Source organism: Telopea speciosissima, chromosome 8, assembly GCF_018873765.1.
Source record: "Telopea speciosissima isolate NSW1024214 ecotype Mountain lineage chromosome 8, Tspe_v1, whole genome shotgun sequence".
NCBI lineage: Eukaryota > Viridiplantae > Streptophyta > Magnoliopsida > Proteales > Proteaceae > Telopea > Telopea speciosissima.
The window spans coordinates 23,974,260-24,001,978 of NC_057923.1; the positions used below are offsets into that span (position 1 = coordinate 23,974,260).

At 39.6% G+C, this 27,719-nt stretch overlaps 1 protein-coding gene across 1 annotated transcript; it reads right to left on the reverse strand.

The window, feature by feature from the left end:
* LOC122671808 (VIN3-like protein 1) lies at positions 1-27,719 on the reverse strand. Its single transcript, XM_043869255.1, has 6 exons — positions 27,606-27,719; positions 26,883-26,949; positions 2,103-2,754; positions 1,510-1,820; positions 238-1,416; positions 1-143 (listed from the first exon to the last, which is right to left on the reverse strand). The coding sequence occupies exons 1-6, from the start codon at positions 27,702-27,704 to the stop codon at positions 124-126; spliced, it is 2,328 nt and encodes a 775-aa protein (XP_043725190.1). The 5' UTR covers positions 27,705-27,719; the 3' UTR covers positions 1-123.

Consider the following 27,719-nt stretch of genomic DNA (forward strand, 5'->3'; position numbering starts at 1 on the left):
AAGTTCAAACAATAGAACACCTTTTACAAGATATCTCTGGTTCCCCATTAATTAAGAATAAAAAACCTTCTCCTCAGTATCTTAGATTGAAAGGATTACCCCCCAACAGAAAAGAATCACTTCCTAAGGTGACCATGAATTGCCTATAAAATGTGAATAAGCAAGAGTAAATCAGAAAGTATAACAAAGTACCAAAGCAATCTTTAATTGCACTGTTGATTCAGTGCCAAAGCTTACTACAAAAACCATTCCTTGGTCTCTTGCTGGATATGATATCTAGAAAGGAGTCAACCAACTGGCCCGCCAAGCTGCTCGGATCATCAATCAGAGTCTGGATAAAGGTGTGTACCACTCTACGCTCTTGATGAGTTGATCTCAAGCTGAACCATGTCAGGAATTTCATCCGAAATTCATGTTCGATGTGACCCCTACATTCCAGCCATCGAATGATCGTCACACAGTACTCAAAGGTTTCATCAAACTGACTGGCGACACTAGAGAGTCGGAATGGTGATCCATTAATCAAAGCACTATCACAATCAAATGTATCTATATTTGGGCTTGATGTCCGTTTTCTACACAATTCCATTCGGGACTCTACAGCAGGCACTTCTCTTACTGGCCTAACAGTCCATGTTTGAGAATCACCACTCCCATTTGATCTTGATAGACCATTCTTCTCCATCCCATGAGAAGCAACATCATCTTCAGCCTCGATAACCCGTTCAGAAGTGCATCCAATATCATCATCTCTTGAAGACTCCAATGGTGGAGTTACCTCAGCATTCAGATCAGGCACCGAGACGACATTTAAATCAAGTCCACGGGTAACATTTCGAGATTTGTCTTTTTCCACATCTTCAGGTTTTACCACATTGTTTCTGCCACAACAGTCATCCACATCAGCACTACAAAAGCCATCAGCGCAACCATTTTCCTGTGCCCAAGCAAGACGCAAGACCTTTCCAAGATCTCGGACCTTGAAACCAGATGATCCAACTGCAGAGGACATCATTGGCTCCCCCTTGGCACTAGAAGAACTTCCTTCAACGTGAGAGTTCTCATTCTTTTGATCCATAGCAAGTGCTGGAGTAGAACTCTTGTGTATTACCTCCACGCTCTTGGTAAAGCACTTTGCCTCAGAGTGACCCAAATCACCGGACTCTGTATATGAGATTATTCGAAATGTGTACTCTGTACAGGGCTGCAAGTTCGATATCAAGACTTTTCTCTGAGCTCTCGTAAAGACAGAAATTGGTTCTTTGGTGTATGACTCTCCTCTGCTCTTGCAGTACCAAAGCTTGTAGCCTTTAATATCATCGGATGATGCAGAGGATGGTTCTTTCAATACAATTATGAGAGAGTGGGATGTCACTTCTTGAAATTGGAACCTGCAAGCAGCAGGAAGTGAATCCTCTGCAAATGGAAACAAAGAATTTGGTTCAATATTGTAGTGAGGAACTTCAAATTCAATCTGAACAGGATAGATTTGCTTCAGTAGGAACTAACCTCTGTGATGTTGGTCGGCACTAGAAACAGCGTTCAAAGATGCATCTGCTTTCTCAATTGCAATAGAGCATAATTTCTGCACATCACCAGCAATTGACAGCCTGCTAACAATGCCCCGTCCCATCATGGCTGAAACTCCACTTACTGAACCAACCTCTGTTTCTAGCTTTGCTTTAGCTTCTTCTACAATTTCATGGAGTTCTTTAAACCTGCGAGTCCCTTCCAAGAGCCTATAACTCAAGGATATCCTATGACACAGAACATCTACACGCCGAGCATCTTTTGCTATCATCAACTGCTTCTTCCAATATCTGTAAGAAGTTCTCAGCACATCACAGCAACAAAATCATTTCAGAGAGGGATATCTATTGTACGTCAGTCGTCAACTGAAATAAATTCCATTAACATTTAAATCATTTACTTGTTCTGTGACTTCTGTAACTGTATTGACCAATAATGAATTTGATTAATATTCATTTTCAGATTAACATTCATTTTTGTAATTCATATAAACAAAGATCACATTTCTATATTGATTATCAACATTATATGCAATTCTGATGATGAAGTGCAAGTGCAACAAAGTTACTTACCCAAGTATCCTTGAGACTTTGCCACAAGAAGCGCAACAATAACTTCCATCTAACTGCATCATTGGCCCAAGATTAACAAACCCCACCTTCTGCCGTAGAAGTGCACACTCAATGTGGCAAGATGACCCACAGGAGTCTCTCCCACCAGACTCAGATGTGCAGACCAACCAAAGACTAGGATCCTTGTTGTCATCAAACATATGACAGATGCAACACGAACACCTCTTGCAAAATGTGTCTTCTGAAGTTAGGACAGCTCTACATGCAGAATTTTTACAAACCCAAGTGCCTGAAAACTCAAATTCCGGAGACAGCTCTGTAGCTGGCGGAAGTCGAACAGGATTTTCCCCCTTCCTCGGTTGCTTCCTAGATGTAGGAGCCTCATGGTTGGTTAATATGGACTGATTGGAAGTTTTTCTTGGCTCCTGGTTCTTAGATCCTTTGTTACTTGTCCTGCCATTTTCACTCATTCTATATTTTGACGAGGCAGAATGTTTCTTTTCCTTATCAAAGCATGTTCGAAGCAATTCTTTCTTCGGACAAGACTTGAGATATTCTTGGAGGAGCTCATGACCTCTAGGGACAGCATCTGAATGTTCATTTTTCTCTGGTGTACTGTGAGCACTCAAAGATAAACTCTGTACACCAAAAACTGGAAGAAAACCAGCAAAATAAGTATTTCAATAGGAGAGAAATTACTGAAAATAAATAAAGATTTGATGCATATGTTCATAAAATTGTTTGAGTGCTATGAGACATAATGGGCAAATAAAACAAGTAAATTATGCAATAATGGTTGAGGACACATAATATTGAATAATTATTTAAGAAATAATTAAGGACTTAAAGTGAAAACTATACAGTATAGTGAACAAAGGATATTAAATAGACACCCAAGTACAGTGAAACAATACATATGTCATAGAAACCATAGTCTTCCATGTCCCAACAATACAATATTGTGAGTCTGTGACTGTCTATTGATATGAACTATGACGTGCTGGATCAAATCCACTCATGGTCGGATGGAACCAACATGCATTGTCTTCTGTCTGCATGACATATGAATGCCATATCATAGTGTTCGAGAAAAAACTACTCAGCTTCTTCTCAAGAAGGTCGAGATTTTTGAGATTTCGCCAACACTATAGGTTTTAAGTTTCACATGTAATCTCATCGAGCAGCTCGAGATTCTCAAGATATCGTTGAGATCTCAGCAAGATTTAGAACTATGCCGCCAAAAGCCTAAGAAGATCGAGAAGCACCCCTTCCCCCACTTCTCTGGCTTCTCTAGCTTATGTCGGAAAACATTCTATATGAAATGTCCTTATTGGACACAATATTTTTACCCCAAAAATCATTAAAAGCTGACTTTAGAACCCCGATAGGCTCAGCAACTCATGCACTAACAAGTTTACTTCTTTTGTATGTTGTATTTCTCTACGAATACAAAGAAGTGAGCATAAGCAATACCTTACAGAAGCGGAATAAAATGGGAGGGTGATGCAAATAAGTCACCTAGAGGGCTTATTTTAGTGGATATAAGCCTTGGGATGGGTTATGTATCTCTTGGGCCTTTGATCCCATGTTTTTTTATTGTTATGGACCATTTTAATGGACCTAAAATATGGGTAGAAGGTAGGGCATGCGGGATTCAAGCTTACTGATTCCTCAAGTAAATATTGCTTCATCTGGTTCGATTCAAGCTTGCTGTTATCTATTTAATCAAAGTTTGGGTAGGTTTATTATTCTCTTTCAATGCTGATTACATACTGTTCATGCTGAGAATCAAATCACAGCAAGAACCATCTAACTTTGACCTGTCGAATACCCTATTTTTTACCCTCTTTTAGAAAAAAACAAGATTCTTTGTAGAGAGGAGTCTGGTCATCAAATTCCTCCCCTTTTTGGGGTTTCACAGGACCTACCAAGAGGCACCTTCGATCAAAGGTTGGAGCTAATCTGATTCACATATCTGAGTTAATTAAATTTTTCCTGTTTCGACCTCTTTTATGATAGCAATCCACCCATTAGATTGCTATCATACTTTAGGATTTGAATTAAACTACTGAGATTGAGGTCTAATCCAAATTTCTGACTAATCCATTGGTCACATTGAATTTTGTTAATTATATGTACCTAGTGGTACATAGGGTTGTAATTGTCACTCGATAGGGGAATCTCTCCTCCATCGAGATTTGGGGTTAAGTGTCCTATCATAGTTGTCACGTTGTTTAGGCAGCCCAAAGCGTTGGAGAGGGTCCAAAATCAAGGCGACACCAACTAGGCGACCAAGGTATCCAAGGAGGCGCCTAGGCACCCGCCTAGGCGATGCCTTGACAATTATGTGTCCTATTAGGGTTATGTTTAGTTAGTAGATGAGTTAAGGTTTAGTTCTATGTTTGATTCCTATCACAAATAGGAATCCAGTCTTGTATTCAACACCAATATAAATAAAGGTTTTGGGGGGACAGCTAGTATCGATCCATGCTCTCTGGTCAGTCCCCCTTTCTCATTCCTCATCTTTCATCTCTCTCTTGGATCTCTGGTTTACTAATCTGATATCGTTATATGGTATCAGAATGATGAAGAAGAAGAAGAAAAAATTTCTACAAGTCTGAAAAAAAAAAGGTTTTCTCATCTGTTATTGTTTGCCGCTACTGCCACATTGCTTATTGCTTGTGTTCATCGGTCTTGGATATCATCCTGCTGCTTCTGCTACTCTTGATTCACTCAATCAACTGTAGTTGGTCGTTGGTTGATGTTGTATGTTACTGATATACTGGTGTCGCTGCTGGTTTCTGGGTTTCTAAGTCGCTAATCGTATCTGGTTTCTCCTTTGCCCTTTGATGAATCGAATATTTCTGATGCCCTTTTGCTGCAACTGCTGAGTCGAAGTTTGCTGCTATTTGCTATTTTCTATCTTGTTTTATGCCCACTGAGGCTGATTTCATATGGATTTGCGGCTGAATCTCTTCTTCTTTCGTGAAACCGTTGGGTCTCGATAGTTGTTAGTAGCTTGTTTCTTGGTCGAAGGTTGAAGAAGATAAGGCGCAGGCTCTTCATCTCGAGCAGGTTTTCCCTTGGTTACCGCCAGCCCCTCCCCCCCCCCCCCTTGTTTCTAGCAATTTGTTTGCTTTGCTGGTTGTGTCACTGTCAAGGAGAAGAAGACAGTCACATTACCTCTTGTTGACTTCCCCTTCTATATGACTTTCTTATTTTTCTTTTAATTCACACATTTCCTAATATGCACCTCTTTATCTCTAATCAACTCATATCCCAAATTTTCTTTTGCTTCCAAGTTTACCCTTTGGCTTTGATTGTGCTTATAAGTGGATTTCACCTTAATTACGACTATGACATTCCTTCGATTTTATCTACCCACGGGCCCATACACATTCTGGTTATTTACCAGAATGCCATTGCTTACTTGACTGGATTATATACTTTGCTTTAATTATGAGATTGCCACAGCCGTTACATATTGACATGTTAGGCACTTGGGTGGCCCCATAGCAAGCCCCAACAGGGTTTTTGAACCCTGGATTGCATGAATTACATATAGAATTGCCATTAGCTTGAATATTTGAAAGTTTTATTGCTATGATGAACCGCCGGTCACATCAATTTGGAGTTATGATTTTTGAAGATTGGCACTTGCGTGACAATTATTTGCTATCGTGAGGAGAGATTGTAAATTATTTATTGGGATCTTATTGCATGGAGATTATTTTATTGGAATCTTGTTGTAGCACTACTCTTGATTTTTGGATTTTTTGTGATGTTTATCCTTTGAGATGTTGAATATTGGTGGTTATTATTTGTCCAAGTGTTATGCTACGTGTGAGGGAAGATTGAAGATTATCTGCTATTGAATGTTATTATTCTCTTATCTGCTCGAGTCATCAACTCAAGGCTGTTTTTATCCAAAGATTACTATTATTTGTTTGTTTGTGTCCATAACAACAATTTTATCTACGAAGATGGTATTCAACAACAATTCATATTTATTTGATCTGCAGTAATCTATACTACTTATCTGGTCTGCAGTAAACTATACTGCCTATTTATGATTAGAATTTTTATCTGAGACCTCTGTTTGGGTCTCAATGTCTACCTTTGTTTGAGAAAAAAATACTACTTACTACCTGCCTTCTTTGAGAAGGACTTTTAATGTAGCCGTTGGATGCTGCGTTTTTGTTTCTTTGAGAAGATGACTACCTACTACTGCCTACTGGAGTTCTTTGTGAAGTGCTTTTGATATTATTGTTGCTGATATTATCTTGTGGATTGCGGTTAGTGTTCACTACTGACAATTTTGCTCGTTGCTGATTGGATTTGTTCGACACAACGATTATTATCTACCGATGATGCTGATGATTTGTGTGCTTGAGTTGATATTGCTACCTATATGATGCTTGTCTCTCTTTCTCCGTGCTCACTGGCGTCTACAACTGCTATTCAAGACTGATGCTGCATTTAATATCTGTTCTTATTGGTCCAAGCTGGAGCCTTCTTTTGATATATGTATACTCCAACTTGAGGGGAAGTGTTAATTATATGTACTGAGTGGTAAATAGGATTGTAATTGTAACTCGATAGAAGAAACTCTCCTCCATCGAGATTTGGGGTCAAGTGTCCACTTAGGGAATATGTTTAGTTAGTAGATGAGTTAAGGTTTAGTTCTATGTTGGATTATTATTACAAATAGGAATCCTGTCTTTGCATTCAACACCAGTATAAATAAAGGTTTTGGGGGGACTGCGAGTATTGATCCATGCTTTCTAGTCAGTCCCCCTTTCTCATTCCTCATCCCTCATCTCTCTCTTGGTTCTCTAGTTTACTAATCTGATATTGTTACAAATTTAATTTCAGTTTTCCATCTCACAGATCTCTGCCCATGAGATCACTGTTTTCTAAATTACTTCCAAACCACTCATCGAGTATCGGACCGTTCCCATCTTTTGAAGAGTTATTATCCTTCCTATTGGCCATTGTTTCTTAGAGTTTGGTGATAATCTGAAAGGTTTTGGTTTTCAGTCAATTTTGGGTCTTCCTGTCTGAGTGGGGTTTGCCTTGGGATCTTGTCTGGAAGGTTTTCCAATGCAGAGCATCCGGCTGGTTCAACAGTCCAAGTTCAAGTCCAGCCCAGGTTCGAAACCAGCCCAGTTCTGTCCAGCCTGGACTGAAGTAACTCTGGCCCTCACAGCAAATTCATAGATCCTTGGGACTGCCAAGTCTGGCCCAAGTGAACAACAGTCTAATGACTTTTCAATCCCAGTAGTGACTCCTCAGTTCCAACAAAGTGTATTTTAATTTTCCTAGTTTTAGTTAGGTGTCTCTTCATGTTCCTAGGTTAATTAATGTAGTGGGTTTTACTTTCCCAGGAACATGAATATAAGCTACTACTAAGTCTAATCCCGTATGACTTCCTTGTACCCACATTTTAGGCCCATCAAAGTGGCCCATTACAAAGAAAACACAGAGAATCAAAGGCCCAATGTATACATAACCCCACCCAAGGTTTATTTCCAATAAAATAAGCCCAATATGTGACTTATCTGCATCATTTTCTTTCAACTCTCCACCAGTGGGCAAAGCTGGAAATGAATTCCCATTCTTACTAGAAATGTCAGCAGTGCAGTGCAAAATTGTCAACCCATTGAGCTTGGGCTATGGGCTTTATAGTTCAATTTTTAAGTTGAATAAAAAAATTAAAGGGGGGAGGGAACTAAATGTTATAGCTTAAAGTATTAAGACTAATGGGTCGTTGTCCTTTCTCGAGCATGCGTGTGCATGCCGAGGAGGTATGTAAGATCGTCAAGAGTTAGTTGCTAGACTGTAAGAGTTGAAGGGATTGGATCCCAGTTCGGGGGTTCAACTCCCAGACTAACCAGCAAAGTACAATGTCACCTTGTGGTTTAAAGCTTAATTTCTTCTCTACCTTCAACAAAGCACCTCCTTCTACAGGATTAACTCAAATACACAAGTGGCAGGCCCAGACCATCAAATAACAATGGCAAACAATTTTCATGGACAAATATAAGAAAGCCAAAAGTTCCAGAGCTAACCACCAGAGATAAATAGTGCCAAATGAAATCATAATTTAAACACGATATAAAAAAATAGGGTATCCTATTTTTGAATAGGGGTGGTATTCACTATAAATCTTTCTTGAATGGGGTGGTATTCACTATAAATCATATAGTGAATACCATCCCATTCAAGAAAGAGCAGATTACAACTTCCACATAGCTTAACCAATATTTCTGTCCTTTAGTTCAGTCTCTTTTGACTAGAAAAACTAGTTCGTCTATATATATATATATCAATTCACCTCTGTTAGGACTGACTTTAAGGGTTTATAGTACCCTTAATTTTTTTTTATGAATAACTGATATCATTAGAAAAGAATCAAAAAAATATCCAAAAAAAAGGAGCCAAGCTCCCCTAACCATTTACGGAAGTATCTAACATCTTAATAAAAAGAGTGTCCCAGTGCACGAGGCTCCCACTACTGTAGGATCTGGAAGGGGAAAATGTACGCAGTATTACCCCCTGCTTCGCAGAAGAGGCTGTTTTCAAGTTTTGAATGAGCAACCAATAGGTTGTGCCAAGGCTCACCAAAGTATTTAACATCTGAATATTCAGAAAAATTGGTTAAGTATTAGTAGGGTTTCTAAGGCATGTAACTGGATTGATTTTCTAGTCCTAGTCTCCTAGAGCTACTTCAAGTCTCTCTATTGACTCACGGAATCAATAACCAACATCAAATAATGTAATAAAGAATTCAATAACTACTTACGAGACAACTGCAGAGATCATTCACATTCCCAACTCGGAAAGGGAGACAAACTGGAGGCAAGGATAAGCGAGAACGAGAGACAGTTGGGTGACAGCGAGGGAGAAGGATAGAGAAAGGGAAAGAAATTTGAGGAGCAATGGTGGAGGGCCGGTGGAGGATGGGATATCAGTTGCAGGGGAGAAGGAAAATCGCATAAGAAGAAGGGCGAGGGACGGGGAGAGAGTGCACACGCACATCAAGCCATGCAGGCTTCAACCAAACTTAATTCATTCCATTCTCAAATCTCTGATTCTTTGATCGGCACCAGCATACATATAAATAGGAAAAGAAAACCTATATGTAGCCTAAATCAGAACTAGAAACGTATCCAACTAGGAAACTACCAAGCTACCATCCTATGTATCCTACCAGTACATAATACTTTCCCAAATAAAATAAACTACCTAAAATCCTACTAGACTCCAAAAACTCAAATTGGACCTGGTTCATCTCCATCTGGATACCCAAATGGGTTGGGATCAGTCCAAGGTAGTGTATCTGCATCAATTGCACCGAAAACACATCCACGAGTTTTGTAGAATGGAAGGATTAAAAGCTCACGAGCGGGGGCTATCAGCTCCATATCTGCAACTTGAAGAAAATCCAAAATATGAAGCTTTGGGGGTGCATCCATGGCGGGAAAATCATGGGGAAGGACGATCTCATGATGAGGAGTAGCTTTCACGGCACTAGATTCCGTCATCACCTGATCTACGATCTTCTCGTCTTCCGTTGCCACTAGTTGTTGTTCTGGTTGAGACTCTATCACTGGTACTGCCTCTTTTGGTTTGGAACAAACATCATCAACTAACCCATGAAGAATGAACGTCTGGCGCTTGTGAAAAGTATGTAGGGTGCACAAGTTTCCGCCACGGTCAATGATACCTTTTCGTTCTGCCAACCATTCTCAACCCAATTTATAATGCACTGAGGAGAATCAAACACTTCACAATGAGCTCCATCACAATACTGAGAAACGAAGAATTCAACAAATACATAATCCTCAGAGTGAATAATGATCTGGTCCTTCTTTGATAACATCTCTACCACAGATCGAGAGATGAAATTGTCGTTTTGTCGTTCATCATTAAACAGCATGTCATGGTTTCCATTAGGCAACCTAACTCTGAACTTGAACACAAAAGAACCCATCTCTATGGGTCCAAACAATAAAGAGAAGTTTGTGACATTAATGGCATAACTGTAGTTATAGGAAGTGCAAGTGTGCAAGTAACACAAGGGGACAGGGTATCACGTATAAGGGAAAGGGCAAATTGGAAAGTAAGGGAAAAAAAAAAAAGGATAAGACAGATATATATATATATATATCTGAGGGGCAATTTTGGTAAGAGGAAAAATTAAATAAAGAAAAAGATAAAAGAGATGACGTGGGGGAGGGATTCGTATATCATGTTACCAACAGTAGGTGGAGTCTCCTATTTGGGGTTTTCTACTTGAAAGGAGAAACCAGCGAGGAAGCCGGCGAGGAAGATGGGTTCCAGTCGACCTATGGTGAGCGAGGTTGATGCTGGAGATAGACTTCGAGTACAAACCTCTAACCAGACTTCAATCCCAGAAATCCTGGACGACAGAATTGCAAGGATTCAATGGTGACGGTGAAAACCAGGTATGCTTTCTTTTTTCTTTTTTTTTTGTTCAGTTCTCTACTTCTGACTCTCGCTTTCTTCTCTACACTTCTTTTCTTTTTTTTTCAGTCGGTGGAACCGTAGGAGGGATGGGTCAAATGAAATTGCAGAAAAAAGAAACAAAAGGGAGGGTGATAACGCTGGAATTGAAGGAATGGGATGGGTTGGGGTTTTATGGTGTTGGGGGTTCAATGGAGATCAAAAAGAAGGTGGAAGTTGATAACACAGGGGAGGGTTGGGTTTCGGTTCAACTTCTGTTTTTAACAGAATCAATTTTTTTTTCTTTTTTAATTCACCAAAAAAAAAAATTTCTTTTTAATATCGTTGTCACAGCGGGAAAGAACGAAGAGGAAAGGTGGGGTGTTGGGAGATGGGAAGAAAGGGGTTTGCTGTTGTTACCGTAGGACAGTAACGAGAAAAGGAGTCTGGGAAGAAGAAGAAGAAATAGTTGAAAGAGATTGACAGGGAAGGATAATGGATCCTTCGGCTCTGATACCAAATTGGTGGAGGGCCGGTGGAGGATGGGATATCAGAGTTGCAGGGGACAGGGAAAATGGCATAAGAAGGGGGGGGGGGGGGGTGGAGAAGAGTGCACACGCACACCAAGCCATGCAGGCTTCAACCAAACTTAATTCATTCCATTCTCAAATCTCTGATTCTTTGATCGGTACCAGCATCATAGTTATCAAGGCGACGCCTTGGCGTCCAGGCGGTATGGTAAAGGCTTGGCGTGAGGCCGCATAATGTAAATCATTAAAGGCGTGCGCCATGGTCAGGCGTACATTAGGCGGCGCCTTGGACGCCTAGGACGCCATATTGACCAAGGCGTCCGCTACTTGTTTTAGTTTCTTTATTTTTTATTTAAATAGCTACATTTTTGTTTTTTGGTTTATTCTCATTCGAACTTTACTATTTGATGTTGTGCATGTTGTTAATGTGTGTGAGATACATGGGATCAACACTTTAAGAAAAGCAAATCATGAGAAGGATTCACTTCAACTTCAACTTCAACTCCTCCATTCCACGACCTTCAAGCTGCTAGGTCAACACTTTCAGACTTCCTCCTCCATCCGGCTGTGAAAGTGAAACCAGTCTTCTTCCTTTTGACTTCCTCCTCCATCCAGCTATGAAAGTAACCAGTCTTCCTCCTTTGGACTTCCTCCTGCGGCTCACTCAACTCACGGTATGTATTTGTTTTTTTTTCCCTATTCTTCTTCTTCATCTCTCACTGTGACTGAGAGTCTTGAGACTCACGGTATTCATAGTTTTTTTTGTCCCTATTGCTCTGCTCAAAACGAGACATCCTCATTAGTCACTCCTCTCATCCTCTGACCGACCTCTTGCTCCTCACGGTAAACCTTACAGTTTTATTTTTTCTTCTTCTTCTTCATCTCTCACTGCGACTGAGAGTATGAGACTCACGGCCTTTTTTTCCCCTGTTGCTCTGACCTCTGCTCCTCACTATGACTGAGAATATGAGACTCACGGCTTCTTTTTTTTCCCTTCATCTTCTCCGGTAGGTGGTAACCATACCCTTTTTTTTTTCCTTCTTCTTCTTCGGTAACCATCTCTCATTATATCTCTTTTTGGTTTATTCATGGCTAATGGTTTTATGCTGCTGCAGTGTGCTTCTTCTCTACTTCTCTGTTAGATATTTTTTTTTTCTTGGTAATGATTCATGGCTTCATGTTGCTGCTTCTTCTTCTCTATTTTTCTGTTTTACTTTTTCTTCTTCTTTGTAATGATTAATGGCTTCAATGCTTCATGCTGCTGCTTCTTCTCTACTAACATGCTGTGATGCTTCTCTGGTTATTGTTTTTTAGGTAGCAATATAACATTGTAACATGCTGCCGAGTGCCTATGCTTCAACTCCTGTTGCTGCTTTGCCTTCTTTACTTTTCTGTTTTATTTTTTTTATTCGAAACTGATTCAACTCATGTTGTGATGCTTCTTTTTTTATTCGAAATTGTGTGTTATGATGATTCTTATTTTAGTTACTTAATCTTAATTATTACTTTTATTTTGTTATGCAATTAGACTATTTTAGTAGTTAATATAAGTATATAACTGATTTATTAAAAAAATAATGATGGAACGCGATTTATACCGCTTAGGTACTGCCTAAGCGCTTAAGCGCTGAGGAAGCACCTCGAACGCCTTGGATCGCTTAGCACCTTGACAACTATGACCAGCATACATATAAATAGGAAAAGAAAACCTATACGTAGCCTAAAACAGAAACAGAAACATATCCAACTAGGAAACTACCAAGCTACCGTCCTGTGTATCCTACCCAAAATAAAAGATTACAATAATACTTTCCCAAATAAATAAACTTCCTAAAATCCTACTAGACTCCAAAAACTCAAACTGGACCCGGTTCATCTCCATTTGGATACCCAAATGGCTTTGCGTGGTCCAAAGTAGTGTATCTGCATCAAACAACGTAACAGGAGAGTGGAAACTACTAAGCTAACCATCCTGTGTATCCAACCCAAAAATAAAAGATTACAATAATACTTTCCCAAATAAATAAACTTCCTAAAATCCTACTAGACTCCAAAAACTCAAACTGAACCCGGCTCATCTCCATTTGGATACCCAAATGGCTTTGCGTTGGTCCAAGGTAGTGCATCTGCATCAGGCAATGTAACAAGAGAGCGGAGAACCTCCCCCCTCCCCACCTTCTATTATATTATATGATATATATATATATATATAGAGAGAGAGAGATAGGGAGAGAGAGAGAGAGTAAGAAGGCAATCAAAGAATTAGAAAACTACATCAATCCCAAATCTGTTTGCACATAGAATCAAACATTAAAAAAATAATTTACTAATAATGATTATTCTTTAAATATTGCTAATTTTCAATGACATAGTAAATATAAATAAATACATAATTTATATGCCCGGGGCTCCAAAAACACTCCAAACTTTGGGAGCTCTATGAATTTGGCACTCCACTACACCCACTCCACACTTTGGTTACTTAGATGTACCCAACCTGGAAGAAAACCTTTTAACAACATATGCTACCTACTAAGCCCTACATAATGACTTGATTCCGACCCAAAAGTACCTCAGATAAGCCCCACAGACTGGAAAACATCAAACAAACCGTCTTGCTATCTAGGAGTCAAGTCCATCCTTAATGTTATTTACGGACATACTTCGGAAAACTGTATAAAACTCAACTAGGAATCTCAACATACCTTGGAATGTACACAATATCAGATGACCCAAATTAAAACCTTCAAGCAACAGCTAAACTAGTCTTCTTTGGTATCTCTAACATTGGTGGAAATATTAGAGACTGATTCAAAATATGCAATACTTGGTAACTTTTTCACTAAATAAAAATGCAAACCCACCCTTACAAATAGACTAAAATCTGAAGCAGTTGCATGTATGTGGCTGGACCGGCATGATCTGATATGGAAACCCAGACCGAGACGAACACAGCTCAGACCAGGTTTTTGGTCCAATAAAGGTTGGTACGGAATTTATTTACTTCTTGGGGCTATTCTTGTACTTTGAAATTTATTTTATTTGACAGTTAGCCACGATAGGAGTCGAAGTTCAGTTATGGAGTTTGATTAGGCGTTGTCTTTTAATTCTATACATGTATGGAGAGATTGGAATGAAATATTGAGTTGTGTTTGTCTGCAAGCTATTGAGCTGCTACCCTGTGTGAGTTGCTGGTAGGTGATGCTGTTTCTCTCGTTACTTCTGCTTCTTCCTTGTTCAATTCAGGTCGGGGATATTCTTCTCAGGTCTGATCTTGTCTGTTCTTCTCTTCTTTCTCTTCTTTTATCCTTCCCTGTCTTTGTTCTTATGTTATTCTGCCTTTTCCATGCTACTGACGGCACCACCAAGTTGTGCAAAATCTGATTGAAACTCCCTGATGTTCAATCGATTTGTCCTGAAATCGTGGGCATAGGCTACGTTTTTCTGGGCATCTAAGACCCTTGGTTATTGTTACCTAAGTCCTTTTCTGTCAAGAGTTATTTACCTGAAATCAATTATGAACCTAAAACTTCTGCCCCCTATGGTTTCAGAATCTGTTTATTGACATATAACCTGATTTCTGATTTCTGGAACTACTAATGGTGATTCCTAAGAAGCTTTGGTTTGGGAAATCTGCACCTGAAGTCTCAGGTTAAGGTGAGTCTATATGAGGGAGTTATCCTACCTGAACTGAAGCTGGTTTCCTCCATTTCCATTAGAGTTGTGAGGTTGAAGAAGACAGTTATCCTACCTGAACTGAAGCTGGTTTCCACCATTATCATTAGAGTTGTAAGGTTGAAGAAGACATTAAGTCTCTGTATTTACAAGTCCAATTTTTTTGATAATTAATCATAATCTTTTTGCCTTCATAAGTTAATTATGTTTTATTCCCATACTTTGCTATAATCCAAAAAACAACCTCTTAGCTTCACATCAATTCTATCTGTAAGTCTATCTTTCCTGAAGGTCCTAAAATTCAAAATAATTACAGAATTGCCATTACATTCGTATATTTGGATTTATTTATTCAAGTGGGCTCATAGTGACCCAAAATAAATAGGGTTTTTGAACCTTTGGGTTGCATTAAAATCATTTGGGCCCCAAAGACCAAAAACATTTAAACAAAATGCGATGTTCACAAACATGTTAATGAATACTACTATATCTCTTTCTTATTTTGCTCATTAAGTTCACCACACTTCAGGGAGTTTATGCTACAACCAAAAGCATCTAAAAGAGCATATATACTCGATTCTAAATATGATTAGGGAGTGTCACCCTAGGAGAACGGGCTCAACATATGCAGCTGGACACCCCAAGGTTAATCCCCATGGAACCCCCAGATCTGTTTAGAGCCTAAATTTGGGCTGGATATGGCAAGGTTGTTGGCCCACACATGGTTCAAAAACTCGTCGAGATTTCATCGAGATCTCGAAAATCTCGGAAATCTCGACTTGGTCAAGATGAGATTGCATACGAGATATCAAACATACATAGTTTCTATTGAGTTTACAAAGATTTTGGCGAGATTTCGGTACTGTTAGTACCATCTCGCTGAAATGTTACAAACCCCTATATAATAAGGCATGGTCTCAAGCTTTAGTTCAATATTTCAAATTTATTTCGTCTGTTTCGTGGGTTTTGATCTGGAGAGGCGGAAAAGCCTGGAATCTTTTTATTTTTTTGCCACATCACCACTCAACACTTCTAGGATACACTACTGGGGGTTGTCACATCACTACGAAAAGATCGATTGCTGCTTACTATGGAAGATTTGGCTACATTCAACTATTTCAGGTAAACTTACTATTCCTAAAAATCTATTTTTTGAAAACAAATACAACAAATTCTTGTTGTATGGAGGTAGATTTTTTATATGTCCAACACTAGAGGCCAATCTACGACCTAACAATGTCGAAGTTTCTTTTATATATATATATATATAGATATATATAATCATTTTTTTTCTGGTAAAAAAAAAGGATTTTCCTACAACAAAAATGTGAAAAAATTATTCAATATTATGTGTCTTCATCCATTATTGCATAATTTATTTGTTTTACTTGCCAATTATATCTCATAGCACTCAAACAATGTCTATAATAGGCAATATTACATAAGGGTTAGACACTTACTGCCAACCAAGGGTACAAATCCAAAACACCAAATTGGATGTTTTTTTTTCACAATTTGAAGATTTAAATATGTTTATTAAGCCTAAAACAAACTTCCCATAAAGTTTCGGAGCCAACTATGGCCATTTGCCCACCAAAACATCAAACTGAAACCCCAAAAAAAAAATGCACCGTCTCGCCAAGATCTCGAGATTTCAAGACACTAGGTCGAGACGAGTTTTTGAACTATGGGCCCACATCTTCAATCAACAAGCCCATACATCAATATATGTGCTACATGATTTAAGATCTTTAGAAACCACAATTACTATTAAATTATACAGCCATTTGAGTTAGTAGCCATTCCTTTTTTTCCATTCTTTTTTGGTTTTAATTGAAGAAATTTTGTTTTGTTATTTTTTCCCCCTTGTTGACAATCAAGTGGGCTTTAATGATGAGAAAAGAAGTACATTGCAATATACAACAACAACAAATGATCATAATCAACAAACCAGGACCCAGAGCAACAAAAGAGGATTACATAATAGGATAAGAGGCAAATACAAGTTCTGCCTATTAACCAAAGATCTCGCCATTTCATCTGCAATGCCGTTTGCAGATCTCAATCTTCAAGAGAAAGAGACATTCCCCCATAGCACAAAGACTCCTAGCTTTTCTAATCAAGTGCTAGTACCTCCAAAGGCCTCCAGAGGTAGTGCGAAGCCACATGATAATCAAGGCTGCACTCCAAAGCCTGCACAACTTTATCCAATACCATTTCCTTAAATGTTAGAACTGAAAAAAAAAAACTTCTCAGATAGCATCATCAGTTCCTGATATCAGCCTAAGAGATCCCAATTTTTGACCTTAAGGGCCTATATCCACCAGGAATTGAACCCAACATGCATCATTGGCATGACTAGGGATGTAAACAGATAGTCGAAAATCAGAATTCGATCCGTGTTCGTATCCATTTATGAGGATTAGTATTCAGAAATTCACTATCCAGAAACTATCCGAATCCATCTAAAAACTAATCGAATACGAATATGGAAATCCCTGTTTCCAACCAATTATTATCCAATTCGTTTAGCTATCTAACAGTATTAAAATATCCAAAATAAAATATCCGTATCCGTCTATCCGATTAAGTTGCCTTATTGGATTTTTTATTATTTATATTTATAACTTAGTAGCTAGTAAGTTAAAATATGATTGTTTTATATATATTATTATTTGACTATGATATATGTAATCATATATCTATTAGAAAAACATATAAAAAACAAAACAAAAAAGAAAGCCAAAAGTCTCTCTCATATACATCGTTTTCTTCTTTACCTCTGTTTTTCATCACTAGCATGCTGTTTCATATGCATCGTTTTGTTCTTTACCTCTGATTTTATGTTTCATATGCATCGTTTTCTTCTTTACCTCTGTTTTTATGTTTCATATGCATCGTTTTCTGCTGTTGGGTCAGTGTCTGGGTGTCTGTTTTTGACGCTTATTTTGGTGAATGTGGTTCCAAGCTTGGGACTCTGTCTTGTGGGAGTGTAAATAGTTATGGAGCTATTCTGCCTCTTGTTATCTTAGTTCCTGCTGGGCTTCTCATCTTTGTCGGCATCGTATTGTACGCCTTGACCACTCAGGTTTTCTACATCTGTTGCCCCAAATTCTCTCTATTTTCATTGCTTCAACCTCAATTTGTCAGTTTAATATCTGTGTTATACTTGTATCCTTTGAACACCAAGGGAGAATTTGTGTTGTTATGCATAATAAAAGAAAAAATATGGTAAAGAAATATAGAATAAATTTAATAAAACATATGATTTTCCAGAAGTTTTTTTTTTTTTTTTTTCTGGAGAATCCACTATTGTGGTTCTCTTCTACAATCAGCTAATTCTCCTACGTCCAGTTCTGCCACTACTAAAACTTTAGGTCAACTTATGGGACTCTTTTAGTTTCAGTGATCTTCATAATCCCTTCTAATTGATTCTGAGGTTTTGCACCCTCATTCTCCAATAAATTAGATAGTGTTTGCTTCTGCTCTCAGTACTTCCTAATTCTCTGTCCAGTATTTATATTAGCATCAGTTTGTCACATATTAGCATTTAATCAATTACCTGTCACCCCTTGTATCAGTTGAACGGAATCCTTTCCTAGGAGTTCAGATTCTTCTTCCTCTTCTTTCTTCATATTATTGTTGCTCTGTACCACTATTCTCTAAAGTCACTCAAATGGATCTGAAGTGAATTGGGCATGATGGACAAGACCAGCAAAGATATATTATGGCCCATATGCTATTGGTTTCTGCTATATTCAACTTCCATCCAATATAAGGGTTATGTTGATAATTTTGCCCTATTATCCACAGGTAAGATAACTGTTGGTTTGTCTTATTTTACAGTGATTGGCTGCCTAAATTTTTTTTTTTGGTGAATAAGTATATATTACCAAACCCCAGGAGGGGGCCGGAAGGAGATAAAAGGGGGGGGGGGGGGGGGCGCTGTACAATGAGAGGAGGGGGGGAGAAAAGAAAGACTAGAGTCAAGTCCTCCTTACACTAAAAGGGGACTGCAACATACTGCTATCCAGACCGCAGGTAACAACAATGTGTCTGTTCCTTGGGGTATCCATGAGGGACCGTTGAGGAATGGTGCTGATCTTAGAGGAAACTTCGAAGGAAATGTCTTTCCAAATCAAGTCGAAAGATCTAGATTTGGAAGTCCATCTCCTAAGATTCCTCTCCATCCAAATATGATGGACAACAGAGCCAAAAACAAGTTTCCCAATACTGTCACAGATGGTGCTACCTTTCAAAGCTTTGGTCAACCAGATGCATTCTTGGTCAAAAGGAAGGTGCCTCCTGCTTCGGTACCAGATGGCAGAGAGGCCTTTTTTCCAGATTGTAGAAGAAAATGAGCAAGCAAAGAAGAGATGGGCAGTGTCCTCAAAACCATTCTAGTAAAAGGTGCAAGAGGGGTGGACAGGGATGTGGCGGTGCAGTAAAAAAGCTTGGGTAGGAAGGCAAAGGTGAAGCGATCTCCAAGCTGTAAGGCTATGGCGGGGGATGGAGCCTTTGAACCAGACTAGGTTGTGCCAGGGAACGGGGGCGAAAGGGTTGCGGACAAAGTTCCAAGCTGATCTAGTGGTGAAATTGCCAAAGGGGGAGGGAAGCCAAATTGCCTTATCCACAAGGGTAGGAGAGGTAGGGTGAATGGGGGGGAGCGTAGGCCAGATCTGGGAAAGGACAGGGGGAAGGGGAGAAGGAGGGGACCAGGAACCAAGGGAAATGATGAGAGACAAGGGGGCAGATTTGGCGATACCAGAAGTGTAGACAGCTCTAGGGCCAAAGACATTGTAAAGAATGCCTAAGGGATGCCAGGGGTCAAGCCAAAGGGAAGTAGAGAAGCCATTAGCAATGGCGGTGGTGGTGGCTGTAAGGGCAAGAGGCCAAAGAAGGAGAATCTTACGCCAAACCCAAGACGCGTCAGGGCGTAAAGGAGCAGTCCAAATGGAATCATTCTTGAGAAGGTGGGAGTAGACCCAGTTGACCCAGATGGAATCATGCTTGGAAGAGATTTTCCAGATGAGCTTGAGGATTCCTGCTTTGTTGGAGTCATGAATGCGGCGAATACCTAAGCCTCATTCTGCCTTGGGAAGACAAACGGATTTCTAGCTGATAGGATGCAGGAATTTTGAGGTTTCTTTCCCTTTCCATAGGAAAGCACAGAAAATGTTCTCAATGGCTTTGATGGTGGCTTTAGGGATGGCAAAGATGCCACACCAATAAATGTATGAAGATTGGAGGACCGATCTGATACATTCAAGCCTACCCGCATAGGATAATAGTCTGCCTTTCCAGAGCTGAAGGCGCTTGCAGATATTATCAAGCATGGGGGTGCAATGATGGCTGGACAGCCTGGCGGGGATGAGAGGCAGGCCAAGGTATTTGACAGGGAGAGAGCCTAGAGAAAAGCCAGTGAGACGGAGGAGGGAATCTTTGTCAGACTCAGGGATCCCTGCGAGGAAGAGTTTAGATTTAAGGAGGTTTATTCGAAGCCCAGATAGGTCTTCAAACTGGCGAAGGGAGGACATGATGGCAGCCATAGAGGAGGGGGAGGCCTTGGAGAAGATCATCAAGTCATCAGCGAAGGCCAGGTGTGTAAGGTTGATGTGCTTGCATTTGGGAATGGGGGAAATGAGATGGAGATTGGTTTTGGATTGGAGGCTCCTGGAGAGGACTTCAAGGGCCAGAGAGAAAAGGAAGGGGGAGAGGGGGCAACCTTGGCGGATACCAACCGAAGGCTTGAAGAATCCAGCAGGGGAGCCATTAACAAGAACAGAGTAGGAGGGGGAGGAGATGCAGGTGTGAATCCAGCGCACAAAAGCATTAGGAAATCCCATTTGGATTAGCACGTTGCAAATGAAATCCCAACGGATGGAATCAAAAGCTTTGTGCAAATCAATCTTCATGAGGGCAGCAGGGGAATGGGATTTACGGTCGAAACCCCGAACAATCTCAGAGCAGAGGATGATATTGTCCGCAATGCTCCGGCCCGAAATGAAGGCGGATTGATTGGGGCTGACCAAGTCAGGGATGACTCGCTGGATCCCATTGGCGAGGATCTTAGCAATGAATTTGTAGAGGAGATTACACAGCGAGATGGGTCTGAAATCAGACAAGGAGGAGGCTCCATCCAATTTAGGAATGAGGCAGAGGAAGGTTTGATTGATCTGGGCTAATTGACTGGGTTTGAAGAAGAAGCTGTGGATGGCTTTGAAGAGCTCACCTTTGATCGAGTCCCAGCAACTGAGGAAGAAACCCATACTAAAGCCGAGGGGATAGACAGAAGGAAGTCTGAAAGAGAAGGGGGGCAAATTTGTTGATGAGAGTAGGGGGAAGAGTGGAGACGGAGTGAGGAGAGGGATTGAAAAGAGAAGAGAAGAAGGAGGCAGCTTCGGTCTTGATCCCAGAGACGGAGGAAATAGGGGTCCCATCAGAAGAGATGAGTTGGGTGATGGAGTTAAAACTAAGCCTGGCACGCAAAGAGCGGTGGAAAAAGGCTGTGTTCGAATCTCCCAACTCGAGCCACTTGATTCTGGATTTTTGGCGTAGAAAGCTTTCTTCGAGGAGGGAGAGAGAGGAAAGCTCCTCGGAAAGCTTTTTCTCCTCCAAAGCTAGATCCTGAAGGGAGGGATCTTGTTGGAGGGAAGATTGGATACGGGCGAGATCTGAACGGCAGGAGGAGAGGCGGGAAGGGATGTTGCCAAAAGTGGAGAGATTCCATCGCTTAAGGGTAACTTTGGTATGACGAAGCTTAGAGGCGAAGGCGAGGAGAGGAAGGGAAGGATAATGAACTGGAAGTCGCCAAGCAAGGAGAAAGGTGGTTTGGAAGTCGGCATGGGAGGACCACATGTCGAAGAATTTGAAAGGCTTAGGGCCGAAAGATGAATAGGGTTGGATAAGGAGGAGGCAAGGACAGTGATCGGATAAGCCTTGAGGGTGGAAGGTAGCATGCGAATGAGGAAAGGAAGTGAGCCAAGAGTCATTAATGAGGAGGCGGTCGAGCTTACAAGCAACTCGCTTAGGGCCAATCCTTCGGTTGTGCCAAGTAAGAGGAGACCCTAACCACCTCAGGTCGTCAAGGTCAAGATCATCAATGCAATCATTGAAGGATTTGACTGAGGGGAGGTCAATGGGACGGCCTCCAAATTTTTCGGATTGGGATCTAACCACATTGAAATCACCGCCCACACCCCAAGGGAGGGAATTAATCCCAGATTTGAGGAGAGAGAGGTCATTCCAAAGGGCTAAACGATCAGCAGCCAAATTATGAGCATAGACCACAGTGAGGAAGATGGAGGAGGGGGAATTTGGGAAGGAGAGGAGGAGGTGAAGGAATTGGGAGGAAGAGTGAGAGATGGAAATGTGGATTTTGGAGGGGTTCCAGAGGATCCAGATACGACCATTAGGGGAATGGTTGTAATTAGAAAGCATGGACCAGGAAGGAGCTATAGAGGCAGCTATATGGGAGGAATTCTCTTGAAGGACTCGGGTCTCCAGCTATATGGGAGGAATTTTGGTCAGTGTAGTTTTAGAGTCTCCTCTAATCCTACTCTCTAAGTGGACTTTTTTCTTTACTTCATGCTTGGGATACCGTGCTCTAAAATGTCTAATCAAATTCTTCATGGATTTCCAAAGCAAACTAGTAAGTAGAATTTGTCCTACTGGTCTTTTCCCTGTTTTTTTTTTTTTTGGGGTGGGGGGGGGGGGGGGTAGTGGTGTTCCTCTTTTAGTTTATGCAAATTCTCCATTTACTTGCTATTCAACCTCCAATTGGTTGCTCCACCCTCCACCATAGCTTCCAAAAAAATAACAAACTAACCTAATATAAACCTGACAGCCCATCTTTATCAGTCTATTGTTGCTGCCCAAATGGGGAAACCTTTTAATTCTACTTATTAATACTGTTTGCTCATGGGCTGACACCACTCCATATCCTCATCTTACTTCCTGGAGGAAAGAGGCATCTGGAAAATTGTACGAAGTTCAAGTTATTCAGTCTCATACTAGTTATTCCAGTTTTGATAGTTGGATTTGGACCGAATCTAGTGATATATTATCTTATGTCATGTGTTATTCTGTTTTACAGTAATGTAAATTTTGATTTTTTTGTTTGTGATTAGATTTATTTTTTTTTAAATGTTTCAAAAGCTCAAAATGGAGTGAGTGAGCAACTACTTGACAGGTGTTGGGTTCAGGATGTTGTGTTATGTGAGCAGCTTCAAAATGGAGGGATCAACAACCAACAGTGTTTTTATTTTTGTGTGATTTCATTTACTTCAATCATCAATCTTGGCATATAATTTTAAAGGATATTTTAGGATAAAATGGAGGAGCAACAACCAACAGGATTTCTATTCTTGTTTGACTTCATTTACTTCAATCATCAATCTTGGCATGTAATTTTAAAGGATATTTTAGGATGAAAGGGAGGGAGCAACAAGCAAAATGGTCTTTATTGATTCCTTTTGCATTTTATTTTTGGGTGATTCTTTGCATTTTATTTGTTATGTGATATAGGATTTCAAACTGGTTTGAAAAACTGAGTGTAATGAATTAATTTCTAAGATGAAATAAAGTTCAATAAATAGAAAATGGTAATCGGATATTCGGACGGTAATCGGACAATCAGACGGTAATAGGATAGAAACATTTGGATATTTGGTATCCGTTTGCTAAACGAATCGAAGTGGATAATACCCGGAATCCGTTTAACAAGTCAAATTCGAATTTGATATTGTGTCACCATATTCAGCGGATATTGGATCGAATTAGGATAGCGGAATTGTAAACGGTACCCAATCCAATTCGAATTTGATCCATTTACATCTCTACTTTTGATACCCAGAGGGGACTGAAACTGAACCCAACTTTTGGACAACTTTGTAAGCTTAGAATTTAACACCATCAATGGCAGCTTTTGAAACTCAAACAAATTCTCTGCCTTCTAAACCACTTCAACTCAAGGTCTGAGCACGATATCCTTCCTGATCAATCCTGAATCTCCACAGATCGGCTTCCACAGCAAGATGTGATCTCCCCTTCAAATTTGCCATTTCAGTAAAGAACAGGACAGCTGCCCAAGTTGGAGGGCCAAAGAAATTCTCAGACCAATCCCCTCTCCCGATACACGACTGATCTTATTTCATTTTGTAACCATATATATATATATATATATATATAGATATATTTTTGGTGAAATGTAACCATATATTCTGGTGCTAAAAACTTGAAAAGGAAAATTGTAAACTAAGCAACAAACCATCCAACCAATCAGCAGCAAGTAGACCATGATGAAATGATAATGGAAAATGAAACTTCCAAATGTAGATAGACAAGGTAGTTTAGCTTGGACATGATATAACTTTCCACCAGGGAACCCAGATGAGAAGTCATCAATTGAGGTGAAATTTTCTTCATGACAAATTCCAAGCTTCTCTCTCGGATTTGCTTCATAACTGCATTTAATATTTTCTCAAATTTTCTCCAAATTAAAACACATTCGACCTCTAAGAAAATTCGCTGCATTAGTATAATTGTTGATATGATTTTGAATACTAGGATTTAAGTTACATTAAATGGGTGTATAGGATTCTTTACCTAGGCCTTTAAACTAAGTTCCAAGATTCTAGTTTCCTTCTCAATTGATCCTTTAACGAATACTCTTTCAGAACTTTTGAATAATTAAGCAAAACTGCCTTAAGTGCAAATTGAGTTCGATTTTTTCGGTTGCAAAAGGTTACCCCCCGCCCCTGAAGACACATAAGCTTTGACGATGATTTAGAAACTCTACTTGGCCCTTATAGCCTAGAGGAATTAAATCATACAGAATCACCAAAAATGTACCAGAATTTGCTAAAAATTCATGTGGGCATTTGCCTGGTATTAAACACCCACAAAATATTATATACACAAAATGGTTCAAATCTATCCAAATCCATCAACTAAAGCATTATGGGGCATATTGGGAACAAGTACTGGATCTTTAGATTTTTTTCAAATTGATACTGCCAAGTGGAATAGAGGGCGGACCTCACGGCAACGGTAAGGTTGCTCCATTGCGACCTATTGGTCATGGGTTGAGTTGGGACACAGCCTCTCTGTGCAGTGGGGGTAAGGCTGCGTACATTATGACCCTCCCCAGGCCCCGCAGTGGTGGGAGCCTCATGCACTGGGTACACCCTTTTTGTTAATGTCAAGTGGAATAATAATGCAGGAGCATTATCACAACAGCCCTCGCGGTTAGCCATCGATTCTACCAAGATATGCCCACCAACCGAAGAGCTATATCCCAGATTTGGATAGTTATCAAGTCAGCCTAAAGAGAATCGAATTCTGCTCATTCTGCCGCATCGACCTGCTGATTTGTAGGGGAGTTAATCCCCAGATTTGGGAAGATAATGATCAGATTGGGTGGGCCCCACAGCCATCTCACATGGAGAAGATAAATCGTGGAATACTGTGGGGCCCATGGACAGCCAGCAGGAGGCATGGAAGAGATAAATCGAGGAATACTGTGGGGTCCATGGACAGCTAGCAGGAGGCATGGAAGAGATAAATCGAGGAATACTATGGTGCCAATGGACAGCTAGCGGAAGGAGGAATTATATAACCTTTTTCGTCCTAGATTTTAGGAAGTTTTATATCTTGCATGGGGTTTTATTAGACTATGAATTTTCTATTTTAAAATCGTGTTTTATGTAATGGGTAGTTTCTATTTTTTTTTTTAGGATTCTTTACTAGTCAATTATATTGCTATTAGGATTTTATTCCTAAAACTTGTCTTAGGTTTTATTATAAATAAGTAAGTGGCTGAACTGAAAAGAGGCAGAGATTGAAGAAAAAAGAGTTATGGTTGAAGCTGTGAGACGCGGCAACGGTGAGAGACCGTGGGTGAGAGGTCCTGGGCTGAGAGAGCAGAACCTATTCCTCCCTTCTATATCCCTTTCTTCTTCTTTTTCTTATCCTTTTGTGTTCTCCTTCATATGTAAACAGAAAAATAGCAATAAAAAAAAGTTTCAGTTATTTAATTTTGTTCATTTTATTGTATTGATCTTGCAGCAATCGATCTCCTACTGGTTTCCCTGGTTCGAGGTCGATTTGGCATTACTGCGAGATGCGGTGCTATGTGGTGGGATACCATTAATGGCTGGTGGGACTCCAGTCAAGGCTAGGTGGGATGCTTAGTCATACTTCTTCTTCTTATTCTTCTGCTTCTTCTTCTTATTCTTCTGCTTCTTCTTCTTCCTTCTTCTTCTTCATTCTTCTTCTCCATCAATACTCAAGTAAGTAATCCTTTGTTTTTTGAGTCTTCTAATAGAATGGCCGAGTTGGAAGGTGAATCTCCACACTGATCTTTGCTCTGATTTCTCTTCTGAACATTATTATCTCTCAAAATCTGTGTTCACAACCTGAATCTGTTGCTAATTATTGCAATCCTATTCATACTAGGAATGCTTGATTTTGAGAGTTTTATATTGCAAATTTCGATTCTGACTTCAGAATTATTCTGTCGACCTAATTAACTTTCATATTTTGTAATCAATTTCAGATTATATTAAGGATTCGATACAATCCTATTCCAAGTAGGATTGCATCTATGGCTCCTAGTGTGATCGGAAATAGCATAAAAGCACCTCTGTTTATGTAGTATTCTAATATTCTTATATTTGCATATCCATGCATACATCTACATAGTTACTTACGTATCTAATTATGTGTCTATGTATGAGTATACAGCATTTAAAAATGGATTCAAGTTTAATAGAAAGCAAAGGACTAAAAGACCACAATTAAATCATCAAATATAATCCTGTAGCATGGTTGCAAAAAAAAATGTACCCAGCAGATACATTGAAGAAATTACATTATATGCATTCAATTTATCATAACCATGAAAACCAACAGGAAGAGGAACAAACATGACATTTTGTCCACTAACCTAAGTCACTAAATTATTCTCCATATTACAATTTTACCACTTGCAATCATTAAATCACTATTAACATCATTAAATCAGAAAGTCGAGGAGTATAAAAACATTGGTTATGATAGAGAATAATCCCCCCCCCCCACCCCACCCCCAAAAAATAATCCATACCTTTACAAAGCACTTTATCTTCTGAATCCATTCCTTCAGTGTTTGGCAAAGAGTTCCAAGTCAAAACCTCTGTGATCATCAATCAGTAAGAAGAACTCAAAACACTTACAGTTGGATGGGTTGACATAAACTTGACTAACTGAATTAGCAAATAGAAAAAAAGAAGCACATATTCTCAACTAACACAGACAATTATAAATTCTTGATATTTAAGAACAATGTAGTGGACGAGAACAGCCACCAAACCAACATAATGAATAAAAGAAATAGCATTCATTGACATAAGCATGAACAAATTCGAGAATTGATTCCTATAATGGAGATAATACCAAAAAATAAAAATAAAAGAGTCAGAATGGTGGGTTCCCTCCAAATAAAAGTTAGGGCTCATAATAGAACTGAATCCCCCAAAAAAGCTGCAGTTCCAGCATACAAAACAATACCAAAAGAGTTCCAATCGCTTCGTTCAATTTGCCCCCATTAACCATTAAATTCAGAATACCATGCATACACATTATCTAGAAAGAATCAAACACTAGCAGTTGGAATGCAGGAAATGAGAAACCCACCAAAAAAAACCAAAGCTAACAGAATAAGAAAAGCAAAAAAAAAAAAAGGAAAACATCGGACTGAACAAGAAAGGACATTCAAAAGAGGCAAAGAAGCCCCAAAAACAAAATTAGGAACCCAAGAAAAAAACAATCTTTGATCCACGAGAGCTACCTGAAGACTAAGACAGGTTTTGATCGAGTAAACCCTAAGAGAAGGAAATATGTCATCGAAAACTGAAAAACCAAATGGGTCTCTTTTTATCGATATCATTCAGCTGTTACGCCT